The sequence below is a fragment of the Trypanosoma brucei genome, chromosome 7 (genome assembly GCF_000210295.1).
Source record: "Trypanosoma brucei gambiense DAL972 chromosome 7, complete sequence".
NCBI lineage: Eukaryota > Euglenozoa > Kinetoplastea > Trypanosomatida > Trypanosomatidae > Trypanosoma > Trypanosoma brucei.
In genome coordinates, this window is record NC_026740.1 from 1,558,449 (window position 1) to 1,578,408 (window position 19,960).

Genomic DNA, 19,960 nt, shown 5'->3' on the forward strand with positions numbered 1-19,960 from the left:
TGAAGTGACGAATTTTCCAAAACAGAAACGGGTAATTTTGCTTCCAGACGCAATGCAGTGACTAAACAATCAAGCGATCGGAAAGACGTGTATTCATCTCATTTGCTTCGTCCGGTCCTTGGATAAAATTTATTTGCTCACAAAGTACTTTGTGTTCTTCCCATTTCTGCACCTCCGCATTCGACCCAACATATCTAACAATACCCGTGGAAGGCGGAACCAACGGTTGAGGCGCAACCGGTAATAAAAAGCGTTTCAGTTCATAAGGAAGAACCGATAGGAAGGGAAGAGGAAATGCCGCTAGGGATTGTTGCTGCTCCTGTAGCTCGCAAAGCCACTTCGCTCTTTTCACCGATAGCTATCGGGGCAAATAACCGTGTTGTGTTACCCAACCGTTTCGTTATGTTACCCATGTACCTCAATATCGAACAGGAGCTTGACATGTGGAGCGACGCTCACATGGATGCCATGGGTACATTTTTCGCAGAGCGCGCAAGGAATGGTGCCAAGCTAATCGTATGTGGTGGATTGGGTGTCTCCCGTCTCGGAAAGTGGCGGGTGGATAGCATGTCATTTGACACCCGTGACGCAGCAAAGGCCCTATCGCGTGTGACGGAAGCCGTGCATAAAGAGGGCGGACTTATCCTTGCTCAGGCCCTTCACCCTGGCAGAGCGGCGCGTCGGCGATGGTTTGTTTCTTCCACCTCCACGCCATCTCCCGTCCAACCGTTTCCTCAGGCACATCCGTGGCGCGTTCCGGGAATGCTACTGGAGTACATTGTGTCCGAGCATGAGCGATTTGCTCGGCTAGCGGAAGCAGCAGGTTTCGACGGTATTGAAATACCAGTCAGTGAGGGCGCCTTGTTACACAATTTTCTCTCACCTGCCGTCAACGACAGGAATGACCGCTTTGGTCGCTCACTTGATGGGAGAATAGAGCCCACGCTCCGGACCCTTGACGCGGTGCGCCGCTCTCTTTCGGACCCTGAGAAGTTTCTTCTCTCTGTACGGTTGTGCGTGCACGACCTGAAGGTGGGGGGAACCTCCATGGCTGAGACCGTTGCGGTGGCTGAAGCGTTGGCGCGCTTTGGTGGTGTGGACATGTTAAGCACCAGTGTCGGAATGCACGACTCACCCGTGCAGACCATGGCTTCGTACGTTCCGCAGGCCACGTTCGCTCGGTGCGTACAACACGTACGCGAACAACTGCATTTACGTGGGGTAATTCTTCCTGTCGTTGCCACACATCGGGTGCATTCCATAGCTGTAGCAGAGCGATTATTGAAGGATGGTGTATGTGACCTTGTTGGTGTTGGGCGGCCGTTGCTTGCTGACCCGCAGATGATCCGAAAGGCAGAGGAAGGTCACACTGAGGATATCATCCCCTGCATTGCGTGTAATCACTGTGTTAATCGTCTGTACAAGCACCAGCGCATGACGTGTGCGCTTAATCCTTTCAGTGGTTATGAACGGGAGCGCCGGTGCACTCCTGCGCTGTTCAAGAAATCGATAGCCGTTGTTGGTGCAGGTGCTGCGGGTGTTACGTGTGCACTCACGTTATGGCGCCGTGGTCACGATGTTACACTGTTTGAAAAGTCGAATTACGTTGGCGGGCAACTTAACCTCGCGAAGGTGGTCCCTGGTAAGGAGTCCTACCAGGAGATTTTGGAATACTGGACCAGACAGCTACGGGAGTCGGCCATTAATGTAAGACTTGGCGCGGAGTTCACCCGGGAAGAGATGGCTCGAAATCACCAATTTTTTCACGCTGTAGTACTTTGCTGCGGAAGCGTGCCACGTCCCGCTACATCTCACCAGCTTCCCGGAACATCTGAAAGCCGCCTCGTTGTGCCTTTCGAAAAGATTCTTAATGGTAGTGTCCGCGCGGGTCGACGCGTTGTTATTATTGGAAATGGTGCGATTTCGCATGATGTGGCCTCGTATTTGCTCCACGACCCGCGTGTGTCACGGAGCATTCACGAGTACTGCGACGAATGGGGTGTTAACCTCGACGATGGCAGTCTTGACCCACAGGCTGTCTTCCGAGTGCCGCGTAACAACCGCGATGTGGTGTTATTTAATAAAGCGGACAAGGATGCTGATCTTTCGCGGGGGAGGGGTTGGACGCAAAAGCTGTGGATTCGAAACCACGGTGGTACTATTATCAAACATGGCCTCGTCGAAAATATCGACGGAAACGGCGTTCACATCTCTATGGTGCCACCAGACAGTCGCAAATTTTTCGTTCAGTGTGATACCATTGTTTGGGCGTATGGGATGTTGCCGAACATCTCCGTGGGAACGTGGATTTATGAATGGATGAAGGATGGTGCAAAAAAGCGAGGGGAAATGATTAGGGACTTCAGCATATACAATGCGGGGTCGTGTCGTGATAGTTACAGTGGTGAAGGACACGGAGAGCAGGACCTGCTGCAGGCCGTGCATGAGGGGTATGAAATCGGTTACAAGATTTGAGGTTAAGCGATTACATTCTTCGCGTTTTTGTGAAAAGTTGTCTAGCTGCCAACTCGCTGGTGCTTTTTTTTTTTTTGCCCCGCATCAATTCGTGTTGTTAGTTATTATCCACAGTGATTACTAATAAGAGGCTATGCCTTGCTCACCTAGATACTATGCTGTCACTTCAATCTTTGCATTTCGTCTCTCGCTCTCTCTCTCTTTTCCCCTCCCCTTCAATCTACTGTTTTCATCTAAGCGTCACACCCAAAACTAAGGCGTTTTTTTCCTTGAGGTTAGCTGTGTGGAATCGAGTCAAGATTTTTTCTACTGGTTGTGCTCTCTCCCACACCACTGCAACGGAGGGGAAGAAAAGGCGTCACTGTCTTCCTATTTTCTTTCTTTAAAAAAAAAAACGTGGGGCCCTCCGGTCAGCGAGGTATCCATTATTATTATTTTTTTTTCTTGTTCTGCATTTAATCTTCTTTTGCTATTTTGTTTTTTTTTTTAACATCCCATCGTTATCGCTGCTTCCTCTCCTGCTTTCCGTCTGCAATCTGCCTCTAACTCTCCGCAGATGGTCGGTAAGTGTCCACGACAACCTTTTTTCTACCGTACTCCACCACCTGGCGTAGCAGTTCGAGTTAAACAACCCACCACCTCATTCACGGACTGCAGTTGTTGTTTAGATTTGGATGCTCTTTTTCCTAACCGGCGCCCATCACCTCCACTTCCACTCACGCGCTGCGAATATCATGAGTTATTGATGGCGTTACCACCTCACCTGCATCATTCCCCATGGGACACATGCTTTGACACAGAGCAAGATGGGTTTTCTCTGCAAAATTTCTACAGGACCATGAAAGAAATTAATGATGACGGGGACGGCGGTATCGGTATATTTGTTGTTACAAAGCGTGCACCGGAATGTGGTGAACCAACACAACGGCACAGTGATGTGGAGTGTGAATCAGGGATTGGTAACGAAGCCCGATCTTGTGAAGCAAATCAGGTGGTTTTAGGTTGCTTTACACCTCAGGTGCCGTGTCTTGGACGCTCTCAGCATGCCTTCTTTGGAACGGGCGAAACATTTGTTTTTACATATGCTGATATGAACGATGTTGACGCCAGGCGTTCCCGGAACATTCGGGATGAGCTGTCATCCGCTGTGAATTTTCCAGGATGTGAGGAAGATTCGGAAGCCGGTTCTGACGCTGTGCACAAACACACGCGGGCTCGCAAGCCTACAGTTAACAGTATGTTATCGACTTACACATGGGTGGGAAAAGAGAGTAACAAGAGGTTCGTCGTTTGCGCCCGTGATTTCTTCGGTATAGGAGGAGGACGTGATGGAGCGGCAATATACATTGATGAGAACATTCTGTTTGGCACAAGTAGTATGCATTGTGCAACATTCGATTCCCCACCTCTCTGCGGGTGGACTCAGTCGTCACTTCCCCACTCCGAGTTCACGGTTATGCGAATGTTGTGGTTCAGAGTAGGGCGGGGAATGTCCATACTGACAGATGTGAAGTTACTTAAGCAGTTGCCCTGTGACTGTGGCAGGCGTTTGGAGCGGAACAGCGAAAGTTGTACCGCCAGAGTACTTCATGCGGTGGATGATGCAAGTGCTGTGAACAAAGCATCCGGTTGGCACTTATGTGCCCAGTGACCAAAGCTATCACTTTGAGAGGTGTCTTTTCTTTCGTTTTTGTATGTGAGGCGTCTCTGGGAACGTGACAATTTTTTTTTTGTTTTGCTTTGTTTTGTTTTTATTTTTATTTTTTTTTATTTGTTACCTGGCGCTGCTTTATGTTACGTTTGTCCTTTATTTTATTTTATTTTATTGTTATTTTTATTATTATTATTATTATTATTATTTAATGTCCCCCTTGCCCTTGTGCTTTCGCCCGCCTTGATACAGTTGTTATATTACAACATATATAAGCAAACGAATGCGTATATCTACACATGTATATAGATATGTTATAGCACAATACACTTATTTGTGTATGTGTACTGTTTTCTTCTTTGGTCTGTTTGCTTTTTTGATGTTGTTGTTCCTGCAACCGCTTCAATTATCACTCACTATTATTTTATTTTGCCATAGTGAACTACAGAGGTACGTTGTAATAGTCACAACTAACCTAAAAGTAGGTGAGCGGTGGGTAACCGACGAAGGTTAAGAAAAAGAAAGTGTTGTGTAGAAGAAAACATAGTGCAACGGGAAGAGTTGGCGAAACGGGGAAGAGTGTAAAGGAGAATCCCAAGTAGAGAAACGGCAACAAACCTCCTCCCCTCCCCTCCCCACCCCCGAAAAGGAAGATATCTTTACGCCAGGTTAGTGCGAAAAAAAAAAAAGGGAGGGAGTGCAAAAGGAACAATACAACCCTCTCTGTAAACACGGAACAAAAGAAACAAGCGGACAACATTGAGCAGTACTCACATCAAAGGTACGAATTACTACGTGGGGGGAATATTCAATTTTTTTTTTTTACGAAATCAACTGCAGCGGTAACAGGGTAAGAAAGGAAGTACAAACAATTTGATACGGGAGAGAGGCACAAATATATATATATATATATATATATATACGGTAGCGTAGAAAAACAACAACAACAACAACTAATGTGCGGGATATTCGGTTACATTCTTCACCGCATTCCCTGCACAACCCGTGATGTCCTCAATGTGTTGCTCGACAGTTTACAGCGCATGGAATACCGCGGTTACGATAGCGCGGGTTTGTGTGTTGACGATGTGAAGTCAAAAAAGCATATTGTGGTGCGCAGCGTAGGAAACATATCAAAGCTTCGGGAACGCGTTTTCAGTGGTTGCGCCGATTTGGACTTTAATGCACAGCTGGAAAATCACGAAGGAATAGCGCACACTCGTTGGGCAACGCACGGACCGCCGTCCGAGGCAAACTGCCACCCACAGGCAAGTAATAATATGGAGTTCGTCGTGGTTCACAATGGCATCATCACTAACTTCATGACCATCAAGCAAATGCTGCTGGAAGAGGGATACCACTTCAGCAGTGACACGGACACGGAAGTAATTGTTGTGTTAGCTGAACATATCTTTTCGAAGGATCACTCGATTAGCTTCGCTGACCTTGCCGGGAAAGTAATGGCAGAGTTGGATGGTGCCTACGCACTGTTAATTAAATCCGTCCATTTCCCTGGGGAACTTATAGCGTGTAAGGAAGCCTCGCCGCTGGTAATAGGCCTACAAAACGGTAAGAGCAATGGAACAGCAAGCGGAATCGCAAATGGGTCTGTTATGAACAAGTTGTTTTTCTCCTCCGACGTCGCCTCCTTTCTTCCTTATACGCAGGAGGTTATTTTCCTAGAAGACGGCGATGTGGCCCATTACTCAAAAGGTGCTCTGACGCTTTACAATGATGCCACACCAGTTAGTCGCACATCACAAACTGTCGATGTGTCACCCGAGGGACTCTGCAAGGGGGCATATCCAAGTTTCATGCTGAAGGAAATATACGAGCAACCGGAAAGTGTGTCACGTTCAATGCGTGATCGGATTGATTTTAACACACGTGAGGTTACAATCAAAGAAATGAGCGATGGTGTTCGCACGACGCTGCTCAGCGCCCGCCGCCTGATGCTGGTGGCGTGCGGAACCTCATTCCACAGTTGCGTTGCTGCAAGACCGATATTTGAGGAGCTTTTACCAAATATTTCCATTACACTTGAGAATGCGCCGGACCTCCTTGACAGAGAACCGAGAATAGGGAGTGATGATGTTTGCGTATTTGTCTCTCAGTCCGGTGAAACGGCGGATACCCTCATGGCTTTACAGTATTGCAAGAAGTACGAGGCAATGATTGTAGGACTAACAAACGTACCGGGCTCAAGCGTGCTGCGACTATCTGACTTCGCCCTGTTGCTCAACGCTGGTGTGGAAGTGGGCGTTGCATCCACGAAAGCATACACATCACAGGTTGTAGTTTTAACGCTGTTAGCCCTTTTTCTAAGCAAGGAAAACTGTAGTGGGAACAGTTCCCATTCACACGGTGGCAGTCAATCACCAATACAAAAACGACGCTTAGAAATTATCGATGGGTTGGCGGCTCTTCCGGGAGCACTTTCGCACTGCCTGAAGTGTACTAATGATGTTGCCACGAAATTGGCCGAGGAGTTGTGTGATGCGAAAGCTATCCTTATTCTTGGTCGCGGCTATGATTACGCCACCGCGTTGGAGGCTGCTTTGAAGGTTAAGGAACTAACTTACATCCACACAGAGGGTATCCACTGCGGCGAACTCAAACACGGGCCTCTTGCTCTAGTGGATGAGCATTCCACGATTGTAGCTTTTTGTCCCCATGATAAATTTTTGGGGCGCAGCAAAAGTGCCATTCAACAGGTAAAAGCACGCGGTGGGCGTGTGGTGGCCATAACGACAGAACCGGATGCGGAGTTGGTTAGCGCTACTTCGCGTTGTGTGGAAGTTCCAGCCATAGTGGATTGCCTTCAGGGCATCGTGAATGTAGTGCCATTGCAGTTACTCGCCCACCACCTTGCAGTGCGACGTGGCCTAAATGTGGACTGCCCGAGGAATCTTGCGAAGAGTGTAACGGTTCAATGAAAATAATTTAAAAAGGGTGATGATAAATGATGAGAGGGCGTGTGGGCGGAGACTGACAAACACCTATAAGTCAAGTGTCGTGGATCGACAATCTGTGGGGCAAATTATATATTACAGTGCCCGCAGGCGAAATCGCACACGAGTATGAAGCGCCGGGTGATGCTACAGTAATCGAGAAGTGAAATACAAAGTTTTTGTAGCAATCTAATGATTCTAAATGTATTAGTCAGTTTTTTACGTTCACTTTAAACGTATAGCTCAGCTACATCAAGCGGGAGGGGATGTGCTTTATGTCTGTGACTGTTAAGGGTAGCTTTACTTTATGCCTTCATAACATTACATTTCTTCCATTTCAACGCCCTGCGACACACCTTCAGCGGTGCCCGTACACGTGTCTCTTCGGTGAATTACTCGATGTGCTGCGGCTCTTCACGATTTGTTGACTTCCCCCATGGTCTTCGTTTTTTTTGTGGGGGGGGGGGGGAATAGCATTTCCTCCCCCTTTTTCCCTCCCCCTTCCAATGCCATTGAATATGAGCACATTTCTTTCAATTATCATTTTTTTTTCTTTGTGAGCTCGCCGTGGGCATATTTTTATTGTTCTTATATACTCCTTCCGCAACGAAACTAAAGACGAGTCGTTATTATTATTATTATTATTGTTATTATGATTATGATGATGATGATTATTATTATTATTATTCATTTCCACCTGACTTCGTTGTCTTGCCCTCATTTTTATCTTCGTTACACGTTTGCTTCACTGATGGAAACGGAGTCGACGTTGGGAAGCATGGAAATGAAAAGGGGAAGAGAGGAGTCACACTAAAGCGAAGGGACCACAAGTAACATGAGCGAATAATGTGGGTTCTGTTTTGTGCACCCCGTTGTTGTGGATGCCAGTTACTCTACTAGTCAGTTTTGTGGATCAGCTGTTCACGCCTGAACAAACCAGCAACCGAGTAATTGTTGTGGTTGATTGAAGGTTTGCGAAGCAAATCTACCACCTTCAGTTGTGTCCTTGTGCACCGAACCTCTCGGTTTCAGTGAATGTTGTGTGGTGACTGTTTTCTTTCCTTTTCTTTGTTCTTTTCGTTCTTTCCGTGTCATATCTCCTCCCTTTTCCTCGAACAGATGATGTTTATCGATTTCGAGACTTACTCACACTTGAGGCTCCTGCGACCAGGACCCTCTTTCCTGTTTTTTCTGGATGGTGGAGGATTTATGAATCATTGTGGCTGTGCAACATATCTGTTTAACACCTCTACTGCACTCATCGTCCCTCCACAATTATGTTCCGTTGTTTCCTTAATTTGCTTTTAGAAAGGTAAGCTCTGGTATTCGTTTGCTCTTCACAATATGTCGGGGAAACATATTTTCACTTGTTATGACGATGCTGCTGCTTGCTTTTGCGTTGAGCAAATCAATCACCCGTCGCAACACTGTTAAAACTAAACTGTGACGCGAGAACAAAACCACACTACCAATACGCTGGAGGTGTTGTTTTGCATGCCTAAATGTATCTGTAAACCAAAGCTGGTGAATGCTCCGTACCTAAATGTGAAAAAGTTGGATGTGCAAGGAGGCAGCTAGCTAGCTTATCTCCTAGCGAGTCGGATCTTCTTAATATATTTCTTCTCTTTCCCATAATGACGTTCAATGAGAGCACTCGGGCACAAGAAAAAAAAGAATGTTCCCTACTTTCATCCCTCCCTTTATTCAATTTGTTTAAAATAAAAGCATTGTGGTAAAATAAATTCCACAAGCGGCATAGAAAAATATTCTCATGGAAAAGCATAAGGAAGGAACTGAACGTTACAACCTCCACAAGTTTGCCAAATCACTTGTGCGCTCAGGTGACCTCAGTGCTGCTGTAAAGCTACCGCAAGGTGCCGATCTGAATCATTGGCTTTCCGTACACACTGTAGATTTCTACAACATCACTAATGTTTTGTACGGCTCTCTAACAGAGTTTTGCACGAACAGCAGTTGTCCTGTCATGTCGTCAGGTCCACGCTATGAGTATTTATGGCGTGACCCGCCGGAATATCCAAAAGCAACGAAGGTGAGCGCACCGGAGTATGTGAGATTGTTGATGGAGTGGATCGAACGGCAGATCAATGATGAACGTGTGTTTCCGTCTGAGGATCGTAATCCCTATCCACCAGATTTCGCGGATAGGGTGAAGGCGTGTTTCAAGCGACTGTTCCGCGTTTATGCACACGTTTACTATTCCCACTTTGCGAAGATTCGTGAGTTGCAGGAGGAATCTCACATCAACACCGCACTGAAACATTTTATGTATTTTGTGTGGGAGTTTGATCTGATTCCTCGTGAGGAGGTGTCTCCGCTGCGTGAATTGCTGGTAAACTTAATGGGTCAGCGCGCGAAGGAAAAGTTGGAGGTTCCGTAAACAATTTGTGTGCGCGCCCTTGTGTTGGTGATTTTATTTCAATCTGCAGTGCTTCTCGAGTGCGCTCCGAAGGTTGTTTACATCATCGAAGAGGGTCTCTGTGTTTTCGTTCCCTGTATTTCATGTTTATTCTGTGGTGATATAGGTTAAACATAGTGCTGGGCATTATTCTAAGAGGACGAGCTGTAGGTAACGTATATTGTAGCGGTTCCCGTGTGATGTTTGGTGAGAAGGCAGTTCCGATACATGCATACTATATGCATACATGTATTGGACTGCTGGCCGTCGTTGACGGGATCCGTACCGGTTCCTTGTAACGATTACTTGAAGTGACTTAAATTCTCGTTAACAATTGGCGTGTGTGGAGGAAGAGGGGGGAACGATGATATGCAGTGAGCCCGTGGCCCGTTCCGTTTGTGTGGTGGCAGGACCTGTGCGTGTGCGTGTGTGTTGTATTCGGTGGACAGTAAAAAGATGTTTTGCAGGTGTGTAGGACGGCGTATTGCACCTCAGGCATGTTATTGTCTTCGCCGTATACTTCCCACCAACAGTGTGTCTTTTCTCCCTTTACTTTTTTTCTTGAAAAAAAAAATTACAAAGTGCATTTGTCGGATTGGAGCACTGCCTACATGGCTGATCATGAAGGTGTAATTCGTCCCATCCGTAGAGGACCCAATGTTTTATCGACCGAGGATATTGATAGCTACGTGAAGGAGCTACTGTATAGTGCAGGGCGAAAAAGGAACGCTGGGCAAAACTCTTTTAAAGGGAATGTGCAGCAGAAATCCCTGACAGTTGAGTATATACTTGAGAAAGTTTACGGGAGATTTTTCAATCAATCGGGGCAATCTCCTTTTCCTGATGGTTTACCCTTTGCTTTGAAGCAGATTCCATCAATTGCCAGAATTGCCGAACTACAACTGAGAGCTACAGCACTAGTTCAATCTGCAGTTGCCACACGGCCCGTCGTCACTCTTCATGAATTAGAGTTGGAGGTTTGCAGTGCTGAAGGTGTTTCAATTTTCGCGGAACTTGGTTTAGGTGATTCACTGACCGCGTTGCCGTTTGTGCAGCACGCGTTCAATCTGCGGAGCTCAACAGGAGTTGTGGCCCCTATTACCAGCGACGATTTTTTACAATTTTTGTTGTTTCATGCTGACGCTGAAATAATGTTGACAAGCGGTGGGGACGCGGGGGATGCTGTACGTGCCTTTGCACAGTTTTACAAAAATGGCTACTACACCCCTCTGCAGCTGGGGATACATATTCAACACTTTTCTTGGCTGCTTCGCCTGCTGCGCCAAGAGACTGGAAGAACGTCGGCTTTTATTTCGCAAATTGTTGCAGAGAACATAAGGGCAGCTGATGGGCGTGCACTGCTTTACACGCGTGTTGTGGAGGCCCTGCATGGTTCCATGATACTGCGTGAGAAGGAAACTTCCGTATCGCGCAAACTGTTCGTCCCATTTTCTGTGCGGGCACCGGTGCCGGAAGCAGAGTCGATGGGAGTTCCGTTGGCGTTGTGGAATAAATCGGGTGAGGGACCGGCGGGTGGTGTTTGTCTATACGGTGTTCTGCAAACTGATCCGATTTCAGCGCAACCCGCCGTCCCCGTGATAGTGACAAACGCGGGCACAGCGCCGGAACGGTTAGCGCCACACGAGAGTAGTGCACCTCCCAGTAACGCGGTACCAAGTGCTTTTCATGGGGATTCAAGTAGAATTACAAACAACAACGATGTTGGAACTGGTCTTGCCTGTTCATCTGCCTTTGCTTACGCTAGAAAGCGGCAACGTCGTGTGGTGGCGGATGACTCTACAACGATTGTGGAAACACCATCTTTTCCCAAAATGCGGGTTCCTCTTGAGCCTCCACCTTTTGATGTCACAGCCTCTAAAGCGTCAACGGTCTCTCTTCCTACGCTGAGCCTCCAGGATGCAATGTCCGTTTTACGTTGCCTCGTTGTGATGCAGTCGGCGCATCATTTTTCGTACGTCCCAACGGTGCATGATTTTACTGTTTTCAAATCTGCCTCTAATGAAGTTGTCCCCCTTTTTCTGAACGGGAGCACATCTGGGATATCGAGTGTTAACAGCGAAGCATCAAACAGCGGCACGTTCCACGTCAGTTTGGAGAAGCTTCTTACACTTCTGGGGCGAACTGGCGCCCCCAACAAGCTGTATGACCTCTACCGCTCTTTTAAAAACACTCTTAATTTTTACAACACTAATGACCGTGAGAGTAGCCGCGATGCCGGTAACGATTGTGGACAAAACGGGTCGCCAGCTTCACTGATGTTTCAGTGTGTTGAGCTTGGAATGAGCGACTTGCTTTTCGTACCAGTTGTGGGAACTGATTCTCTACTCCCACTTGCAGCCGCAAGGTCCGCCCTCAGTGGCCGTGTTCTGCTGTCAGGGTACCGTTTGGGGGCGGATTTGCTTGACTTTCATCCCCTCCATATTATACTGAGTCCCGTTTTCGATAATGGGGGAACCACGTATACGTTTGCTGGAGACACAAAAAACCGTGGTAGTAGGATGGGAAATAAAACCGCTATTGTTATCGTTGACTCCCTTTGTTTATTCGGTTGTAAAAGCTTCCCCCATTCCGGTCGCCTCCCTGAACCTTGTGAAAAGGGGGAGCACGAGGTCCAGCAGTTAGCCCGTAAAACTCTCGAAGATTGTGGTGTGATTACACGTGTTCCTGAAGAATGGTTCGAAAACAACTTTCTGGCGGAGGTGTTAAAGCGCCAGGTAGAGGATCACCACAACCAAGTATGCACAAGTACAATGGAGGACCTACACATGGCGCTGAGGATGCTAACGTTGTACTGGTGGTTGATGGGGTTGTGTTTTTCGAAAACGGAAAGACATTTGGAGAAAGTGACGGGACTCTTAAATTCTTTGAATGACACTCGCTGGATCCCATATATTACTCCAGGGAAGGAAAGCAATCGCAATATGTTGCGAGAAGATGCTGTTCGTTGGTGCACGCCTCGTGAGCTGTTCCCTTCAATTCAGTGCTTTATTGCTAGTGCGGCCTCGGAGTTATTGAATTTTGCCCCGCGCACATGTGTAGATCTTATCGAGCTCTGGAAACAGTATGCAATGAACTACTATGGCGCAGAAACTACGGCGCGGGCAGTGCGGGAAGGTCAGTTTGCACTTGAGTTTTTGAATAGATGGGTGCCTATCGTGAGGAATCTTGTAGGGACGTCACCGTCACTTTGTAATGAATTACGAGCCGCACTTTTTGGGATGCCGCGGTCGTGGAATGCAGAAGTGGCACTGAGAGTTCTCCGCTCGCTGCGCATCGGCATGCACGTTTCGGTCGGGGGGATCCGTCACTTGGTGCACTGTATTGCCTCTGACGTCGGAAGCCGCCGTGAAGTTGCCCTTCGCAGCCTTAAAAAAGAGCCGTTGCTTCCTCTTCCACCACCGCACAGTGCAATCGCATCCAACGAGCCATTCATTATAGGGGAATTGGCTACATGCGACACTGTGCATTGGTTTTCACTGACTGAGTGCGCCAAAGCCCCTTCCTCATCTGACTGTAAAATGGGTGCGGGAGGTGAGCACTTTGACTTGGAGATATTCGACCGATCCATTTGCTTCCTTGGAGATGATCTTTGTGGTTTCTTCCGCGAACTTCTTGGCGTTTCCCCCGTTCCAACCGTTGCTTCATGGGTAGCCACAGCACAGTCTTACAGGCATCGCGTTTCTGCAGGCTCTATTATCAACACGAGTCTGACCGAGTTGTTCCTGCACGCGCTCACCATTTGTTGCACACTGCAATACCGCGAGATTGTTAGTGTACTGGAGAAGCGTATGGGGTGCGGGAGCCAGGATGGAAAACACCGCTCTTCACCACAGGGTGTTGCGCAAAACGCCCTCCAGGAGCTTTTAGATCGTGTGCCTGCCAACAGTAAAGGTGCTTATATTTTTCCCCTCAATGGTAAGTGGCGATCGGGGGCCGAGGGTTTGTTTTTCTGTGGTTCCTACTACTGCGGATTTGACGAAGTTGCCCTGCAGGCCGTAGAAAATGGAGAAACTGAGGGAGGGAGCTCTGTTGCCGCGCTTCCTGCACTGAAGTTCACACACGAACTATCGCACTATGCTGTTGCAACTGTGCTGCAGAGAATGGGTCTTACTGCACTGGAAGATTGCACGGAAAAGATTGTTACCTTTAGCAGCTTGAATACCGACAGCAGCGCCGAGCTTCACCGTATGATCGGTGAGTGTGTGCCGCGTGTACAAGGGTTTATGCGTGCGCAGTACCCGCTTTACTATGAACTTGTTGATGAAGAAGTGCGACACCGCTTGGAAAACTTTGGTACCACATTGGCGAAGGACCCCGTATTGAAAGAAGTGGTGCGTTACCGAGGAAAAGTATACAGCATGGTGCGCACCATTCGCTGCACATATATCCCACAACACCATTGTATCTATGGCGTCGACGAGCAGTTTACACCTTCTGTTGGAGCTGAGGCTGTAGCAGATATTTTTGTGCCACGGCCGGATGCGGAGGTGCGTCGCGGGCTGTTGAGTGCCCTGCAAGAATGGTTTAATTGCGGGAGTCTTCAGTTCTACGGTGGCGGATTCTCCTGCGAGACGTTATCGTCACAAGTTACCACAGAACCTCATGAAACGCGTGCTCCATCCGATGATCCGCAGTGGCATCTTTCCGCTGCTTCTGTGTCACGTTTCAGGGACCATTTTCCACTCGGGCGTGAGGGGTTCTCCCTCATAGGGAAACCGGTGCTAACTGCAGGGAAGTCGTCCAATGGCGCACGTAGCGCAAACTTGAAGGTGTCCCTCTGGGGTGACGGTGACGGATATTCAGTCAGGTCGTTACCCAAATGGTCGTGCGAGTTTTTTGGCTCTGCACATGAGGTAATTCGTGCTGCGGTTAAACGCATTCGTAGGGGCGATGATGAATCGAACACTGGAGAAAATCCGGATGTATCGGAAGAATTCGATGCGGGCAACGATGGGAGTGCTATTCGCAATGCGGAGTTGGGGGTGCCAATTCATATGGGAGGGAAGCATCATCGAAGGCGTGCAAAGCGGAATCCTGGCCCGATGGTAATATACCGTCCAGAAGGTCCTCTGAAACGATACGACACTCACGACTATTCTGTGGCAGCTGAGCGTTTCGTGTACGAAAAATTGTGTAATGAGACGCCCACCGATGTTGAGGTTGTCTGGGTGAATGAGCACTCCGAACTTGGCGTCCCTTATGATATTTTGCTGCTGCGGCGCATCGTGTCTTCCCCGACGAAGAAACGCAATATTGGAGAGTTAACTGGCAAGGAAGATGTTTTAGCCTTTATTGAGGTCAAAAGTACGTGCACCAATACCCGTCGGGACTTTGAGATGTCACTGCGCGAGGTTCTTTTTGCAGCTCGATTCGGCAGGGCGTACAAAGTGTATAGGGTATTCCGTGCCTCAACCAGTGCTATGCGGGAAATGCACGTGGAAGTATTGGAAGATATCATAACAATGTGGCATCAAGGGAAACTCACGCTGACAGGAGAAGTGAAGGTGATGCCGACGGGAAGCGGTTGAGTACTCATTTTCTTTTCTTTAGCCACTGTAGGTGTCTTCACTTGTGCATGTTCGCTTCATTCCCAGCCTATCTCCTTCCTGCTGTCCCACATTTAGTGCTCGATAATATGTTCTCTTATGGGCAATATGAGGGAACTTGGACGAATAGCGCAGCTCTGAAGTCGTATGGCCGCGCGCTCATTGTGCGTTTGCTGACTTCTTTATCACATCAATACTTTGATTGAGTGGGTCAAGCTCAGCAGCAAGATTGTCGCCATGAATCGCATTAGTTTTAACGTTTAAGTAGCCTATCTTCCCGTCATATTTGAGCGGATATCTGTTTAGTTGCACTTGACAATGTTTGTATTCCAATGTGTTGTCAAAGCATTTACATACCTTATATAATTCTCCGCCCTTTTGTTGTTTTTCTTTCTTTGTTCATTGTGGTCTAGGGAAAGGTTTGCGGGAGGCCGCATATGTATTTATTAGAGTTGGACCTCAAGTGGTTCTGTCGATTTTCTTTATGTGATATCGTTGGGGTCCTGTCACACAGCATGTACTAATTCATTTCATAAACCAGTGGTGGATGGGATGGGGGGAAATTAATGCTGTGGGTTTCCTTAAATGCCAGTGTAGCGTCCCGTCAGGGTTATCGAATTAGCTTCATATTATGTTAGATGTGTAGCGGTGCGAAGGACGGTCGACTTCCCTAGTGTAACATTCTCTCTTCCCAACCATTCATAGAGGCGCTTGACTCCCGTCAAATTATAAGTAATAATTGTAGTAAACCCCCTTTATCGTAGTTTGGATAACTGCTATTATTATTGTGTGACACTACATGCACGCATGTTGCTTTCATTAATTCGCGGATTGCTGGAAATTTGTGACTTCTCCACGCAGTTGCCCTATCGTTACTTTCTCCCTCCTGCGGGGAAGGGGGTTGCTGTGTTCAAATTTTACTATTTAATTCCCTGATTTTTTGTCCTTCCCTTTTTCTTTTTCTCCTCATGTGATTTCCCCTAAGTGCGGCTTAAGGTGAAGGTAGGGGAAACTGGTGGTGTTCATTCATCTTTCCTTCAGTTTTTCTGCCCTACAACCCTTTTGACCGTGTTTTTTATCAAAAAAAAAATTTCATTAAAGAGTTTTTTACAAGTGTAGAAAGATATAATACGGAAAGTAAGGTGTGTGACACAGAGGTAACTCAAAGGAAACAAGGTCCGGACGGGCTATATTTAAAGGAGAGGAAGAGATAGGATAGGGTAGGAGAGAATAATAAAAATAAGAAACAAAGTTTCTTGTGCGAACACTTCCCCTCTTGTCCCCGCTGTTAAATGGGGTGTAACCTTTCCAGCTCTACAAAGAATGTGAACCCATTTGGTGTAAAAGGTGTTCATGTTGGTAGGGATGGTGATGTGGATCTCACATCGCGTAGCATAAGCTACTTCGGGTTGGATTTTGTTGGGCTCATAAATACGGGCGAGCTGCACACACCGCGGAAGTTACATCTGACTGACAACAAACTCTATACACTGGGCAAGGAAATGACACTGCTACCAGACATTGAAGAAATTTACATCGATTGCAACATTTTTGAGCGTCTTCCTGTCGTTTTGGGAGATATGCCACGACTTTGCGTAGTGGATGCGAGCTCAAACAATTTAGGTCATCACGTCCACGCTCTCGACGCGGTGTCACGCATCGCTAATCTTACACGACTCGTGCTGAGAAATTGTTCGCTGACCACCATACCGGCGTGTGTGCTCAGATGTCCCGTCCTGAAGGAACTTGACGTATCGAACAACGGCAGCCTCAATTTTGGAGGTGTCCAGTTTTCGCAGCTTCCAATGTTGGTCCGCCTGTTCATTGCAGACTGTGGTATAGTCGGTGAACTTCCAAATGGTGTTAGGAACCTCCAGTCGCTTGAGACGCTTGATGTATCGGGAAACGTCTTTGAGTTTGAGAATCCTGACTTCTTTGGCGAGTTCTTGTGTGCCTCACTAACGGAGTTGCATCTTAGAGATCTGTACCTTGCAGCGGTGCCGCGTGTTGTGATTAAACTGCGTAAGTTGGCTACTCTTGACCTTTCGCGGAATCCCTTGGAAACATTGGATGTGATAGCGGGACGCCTCGTAAGAGAGTTCACATCACGCGGCTCCATGAAAACAAGCATATCTTCTAATCTAATCAATGAGCACAATGATGATGCAACTAGTGTGGGGTCGCAGAGTAGCGCTGCGAAGAGCTTTGGACAGAACAATCGCAAAGGGTGTATTGTTGCGGTTCCTCAGCCCATTCCCTTGAAGACGCTGTCACTGCGTGCGTGTTCGCTGCGTACGCTACCAAAATACTTCCACCGCTTGACAAGTTTGGTAAAACTTGACTTGAGTGACAACGATCAACTCGACGATCCCAACTTGACGTTTATCTCATTCAAGCACTTGCAGGAACTTAACATCGTCGGGTGTCCTTTCGCGGTAAATATCCGTGGGGCTAAGAACGAGTGGCTTGACATTGGAAGTCTTGGTTCGTTGCATACGCTTCATTGGGAATCATGGAAGGGAGGACGCAACATTAGCCCTTACCGCACACGAGTGCCACTGGAGATTTGTGGTCTTAATCTGCAACGCATTAATTGTATCACGCTACGAAAGGGTTTGTTTGTGGGTGATACTGTTCAGACGATGGTTAACTTACTCATGGATGGCTATTTCAAGGTGGATATTGCAATAGATGACGAACTTGTACCGAGTCATCTGGGGGCAGTGTGCACACTCCATCCGCTTGGGTGGTTTTTCTTCTCAAGTGGTGAGGCTGAGGAGGGGCCCACGGGGAATAATGACAAAAGCGGAAGGTGTGTTGGTAACGGTGGTGGGAAAGATGATGAATGTAGCGCGAAGAAGCCTCAGGTGGCGGATCCGGGTGAGAACGTGGCACCTTTTTTTTCGGTGGGCAATCATCCCTCGGACGGTAAATTGCGGCGGGACGTGCTCCAAATTGTAATAAGCCGCTATATATTTTTTCTTGCGATGCAGGCTGCAAACTTCAAGGCTGTTATCGTGCCCCCTGTAGATGTTATGGCGATTCATTACGCTCAAATGACCCAAGATCCCGTAGCGTACCGAAGAGACTGTGAAGCAGTGTGCCGCCAGGTGTTAAATTGCAACTACCGCATGCTCTTCCTTCAGAAACACGAGGATCCGCAAGGGGTGAAGGAGACATTGGCAGCCAGCAAACACGTTTGGGATAGAATGATTCGAACCGTACAGAAGGATCTTCATTGGTTACACTACGACTTCTGGGAGCTGCGAGCCAAGCAGAATCCCTCCTCAAGAAACGCGTTGCAGGATGGTGATACGGTTTCTTCCATAGAGGATGAAGTTCGGGACATTTTAGCTACCTTTGGTGTATCCGGATTTATAAATGGGAAACCCCTGGCCTCCTCCGTGGTGGGGAATCTTGACGGCCTACACAATGTTAATTCAGTAGCTGACCTTAGTGCCGTTTTGGACCCATTCATCACGGCACACTTTCAGAATCAGAGCATGGACCGTTTTGCCGTTTCATTACAGAGGTTTTTTAGTATGAATAACCATTTCATTGAGCACGAGGAAAAACTAAAGGTACAGTTTATGGACTGGACCCGTTATGTAAAGTACCTTGCCCTCTACGCGCAAATTAATCGCCTGAAGGATCCAAAAATTGACACGGACGATGGTGATCAAACGGCTACTGAACTGAAAAATCTGTCAATATTTTCTTCAGACTCGTACCTGCCGCGTCCCCAAAAGTCAATAGCACCCCTTCAGGCAGCTTTGCGCCGGAGTAGGCAAGCTGATAGCAGCAAACCCTCCTCGGTTCATGGGCATCAAAACGGTACGGACACCGGAAACACGTACCATGGCCACAATGGCCCTCCAAATAAGAAGGAGATGTTCAAGTCACAACCTCCCTCGAAGCGTCCTTCAGTGCTTTCGCGACGGAGTGATACCGAATTTCATGGACACCGCCGCCAAAGGCAACTATCGACAACAGACCCCGTTCCAACCATCGGTATCACTTTGCTTCTGCACTGCCACCGTACTGATCACGTAAAATACAAGGAGGTACTTCACCTTCTCGGGATTGACAATGTGGATGTTATGTGGGAGGAAACTACGGATGCGGTGGATGAAACGATGCGGTCATGGAATACACTCTATGGTGAACACTATGTGGAGGACGTTAACATTGCATTTGTCTCATACGCCGCGAAGTACAAGGCAGGCGGCAACACGCACGTGGACCCAACTTCGCGTGACCACATTCAGACGTCGGCTGCTGTTTCACATAGGCGAACGAAGTCGAAACGCAGTGACAAGCCTTACCGGGAAGTCAGTTTCTGTTGTGCAGATAGTCAGAAGGGTATTTATTAGCTTATGAGCGCAACCTGTTCTACGTGACCTCTGGCGTTGATCTTCACTTCTTTTTGGATATATATATATATATATGTTTGTGTATGTGTCTATTTGTGAGGAGGAGAAGGTGCTCCTTCATTGTACCGATGCTCTTTCAACTCCTCTTCGCTAACTTTGTGCCCTTCAAAGCGTCTGCTTTGCAGTCAGATGCAGAAGAAGGATTGTAAAATACGGAGAGGAAGACACTGGAGTAACATGTGAATGTTAAAAAAGGAAAGGAAAACGAGTACTGACCTGAATAGATGTCGAAAAAAAAATTTGAAAAATAGTATCAGAATCACGGAAGAATGGTAATAAGACAAGAAAGATAGCAAGAGAAAGAAGTTGCGCGTTTACAAGTTTGTATATATGTGTCTGTGTATTGAAGAGGAGAGGAAAGGAAGGGATTGGATTGGATTGGATTGACACTTTGTTGTGGGTTTTCTCCCCTTGTACAAAAAAAAGTTTACAACCTTTAGGATTGGCATATGTAAATTGTTCTTGTC

General features: G+C 47.4%; 7 protein-coding genes across 7 annotated transcripts; 6 read left to right on the forward strand and 1 right to left on the reverse strand.

Annotated features, from left to right (window-relative positions):
- Positions 1–294: 294 nt before the first annotated feature.
- TbgDal_VII6430 (2,4-dienoyl-coa reductase-like protein) lies at positions 295–2,475 on the forward strand (the record flags this gene model as incomplete). Its single annotated transcript, XM_011776727.1, has 1 exon — positions 295–2,475. The coding sequence occupies one exon, from the start codon at positions 295–297 to the stop codon at positions 2,473–2,475; it is 2,181 nt and encodes a 726-aa protein (XP_011775029.1).
- Positions 2,476–3,031: 556 nt separating this feature from the next.
- On the forward strand, positions 3,032–4,126 carry TbgDal_VII6440 (hypothetical protein, conserved; the record flags this gene model as incomplete). The annotated part of the gene is made up of 1 exon (XM_011776728.1): positions 3,032–4,126. The coding sequence occupies one exon, from the start codon at positions 3,032–3,034 to the stop codon at positions 4,124–4,126; it is 1,095 nt and encodes a 364-aa protein (XP_011775030.1).
- A 956-nt stretch (positions 4,127–5,082) lies between these two features.
- Positions 5,083–7,062, forward strand: TbgDal_VII6450 (glucosamine-fructose-6-phosphate aminotransferase, putative; the record flags this gene model as incomplete). The annotated part of the gene is made up of 1 exon (XM_011776729.1): positions 5,083–7,062. One exon carries the CDS (start codon positions 5,083–5,085, stop codon positions 7,060–7,062), a length of 1,980 nt encoding a protein of 659 aa, XP_011775031.1.
- A 373-nt stretch (positions 7,063–7,435) lies between these two features.
- Positions 7,436–7,798, reverse strand: TbgDal_VII6452 (hypothetical protein, unlikely; the record flags this gene model as incomplete). The annotated part of the gene is made up of 1 exon (XM_011776730.1): positions 7,436–7,798. One exon carries the CDS (start codon positions 7,796–7,798, stop codon positions 7,436–7,438), a length of 363 nt encoding a protein of 120 aa, XP_011775032.1.
- Positions 7,799–8,848: 1,050 nt separating this feature from the next.
- Positions 8,849–9,475, forward strand: TbgDal_VII6460 (cell cycle associated protein MOB1, putative; the record flags this gene model as incomplete). The annotated part of the gene is made up of 1 exon (XM_011776731.1): positions 8,849–9,475. The coding sequence occupies one exon, from the start codon at positions 8,849–8,851 to the stop codon at positions 9,473–9,475; it is 627 nt and encodes a 208-aa protein (XP_011775033.1).
- A 515-nt stretch (positions 9,476–9,990) lies between these two features.
- TbgDal_VII6470 (hypothetical protein, conserved) lies at positions 9,991–15,042 on the forward strand (the record flags this gene model as incomplete). Its single annotated transcript, XM_011776732.1, has 1 exon — positions 9,991–15,042. One exon carries the CDS (start codon positions 9,991–9,993, stop codon positions 15,040–15,042), a length of 5,052 nt encoding a protein of 1,683 aa, XP_011775034.1.
- Positions 15,043–16,352: 1,310 nt separating this feature from the next.
- On the forward strand, positions 16,353–19,433 carry TbgDal_VII6480 (hypothetical protein, conserved; the record flags this gene model as incomplete). Its single annotated transcript, XM_011776733.1, has 1 exon — positions 16,353–19,433. The coding sequence occupies one exon, from the start codon at positions 16,353–16,355 to the stop codon at positions 19,431–19,433; it is 3,081 nt and encodes a 1,026-aa protein (XP_011775035.1).
- Between the last annotated feature and the right edge of the window lie 527 nt (positions 19,434–19,960).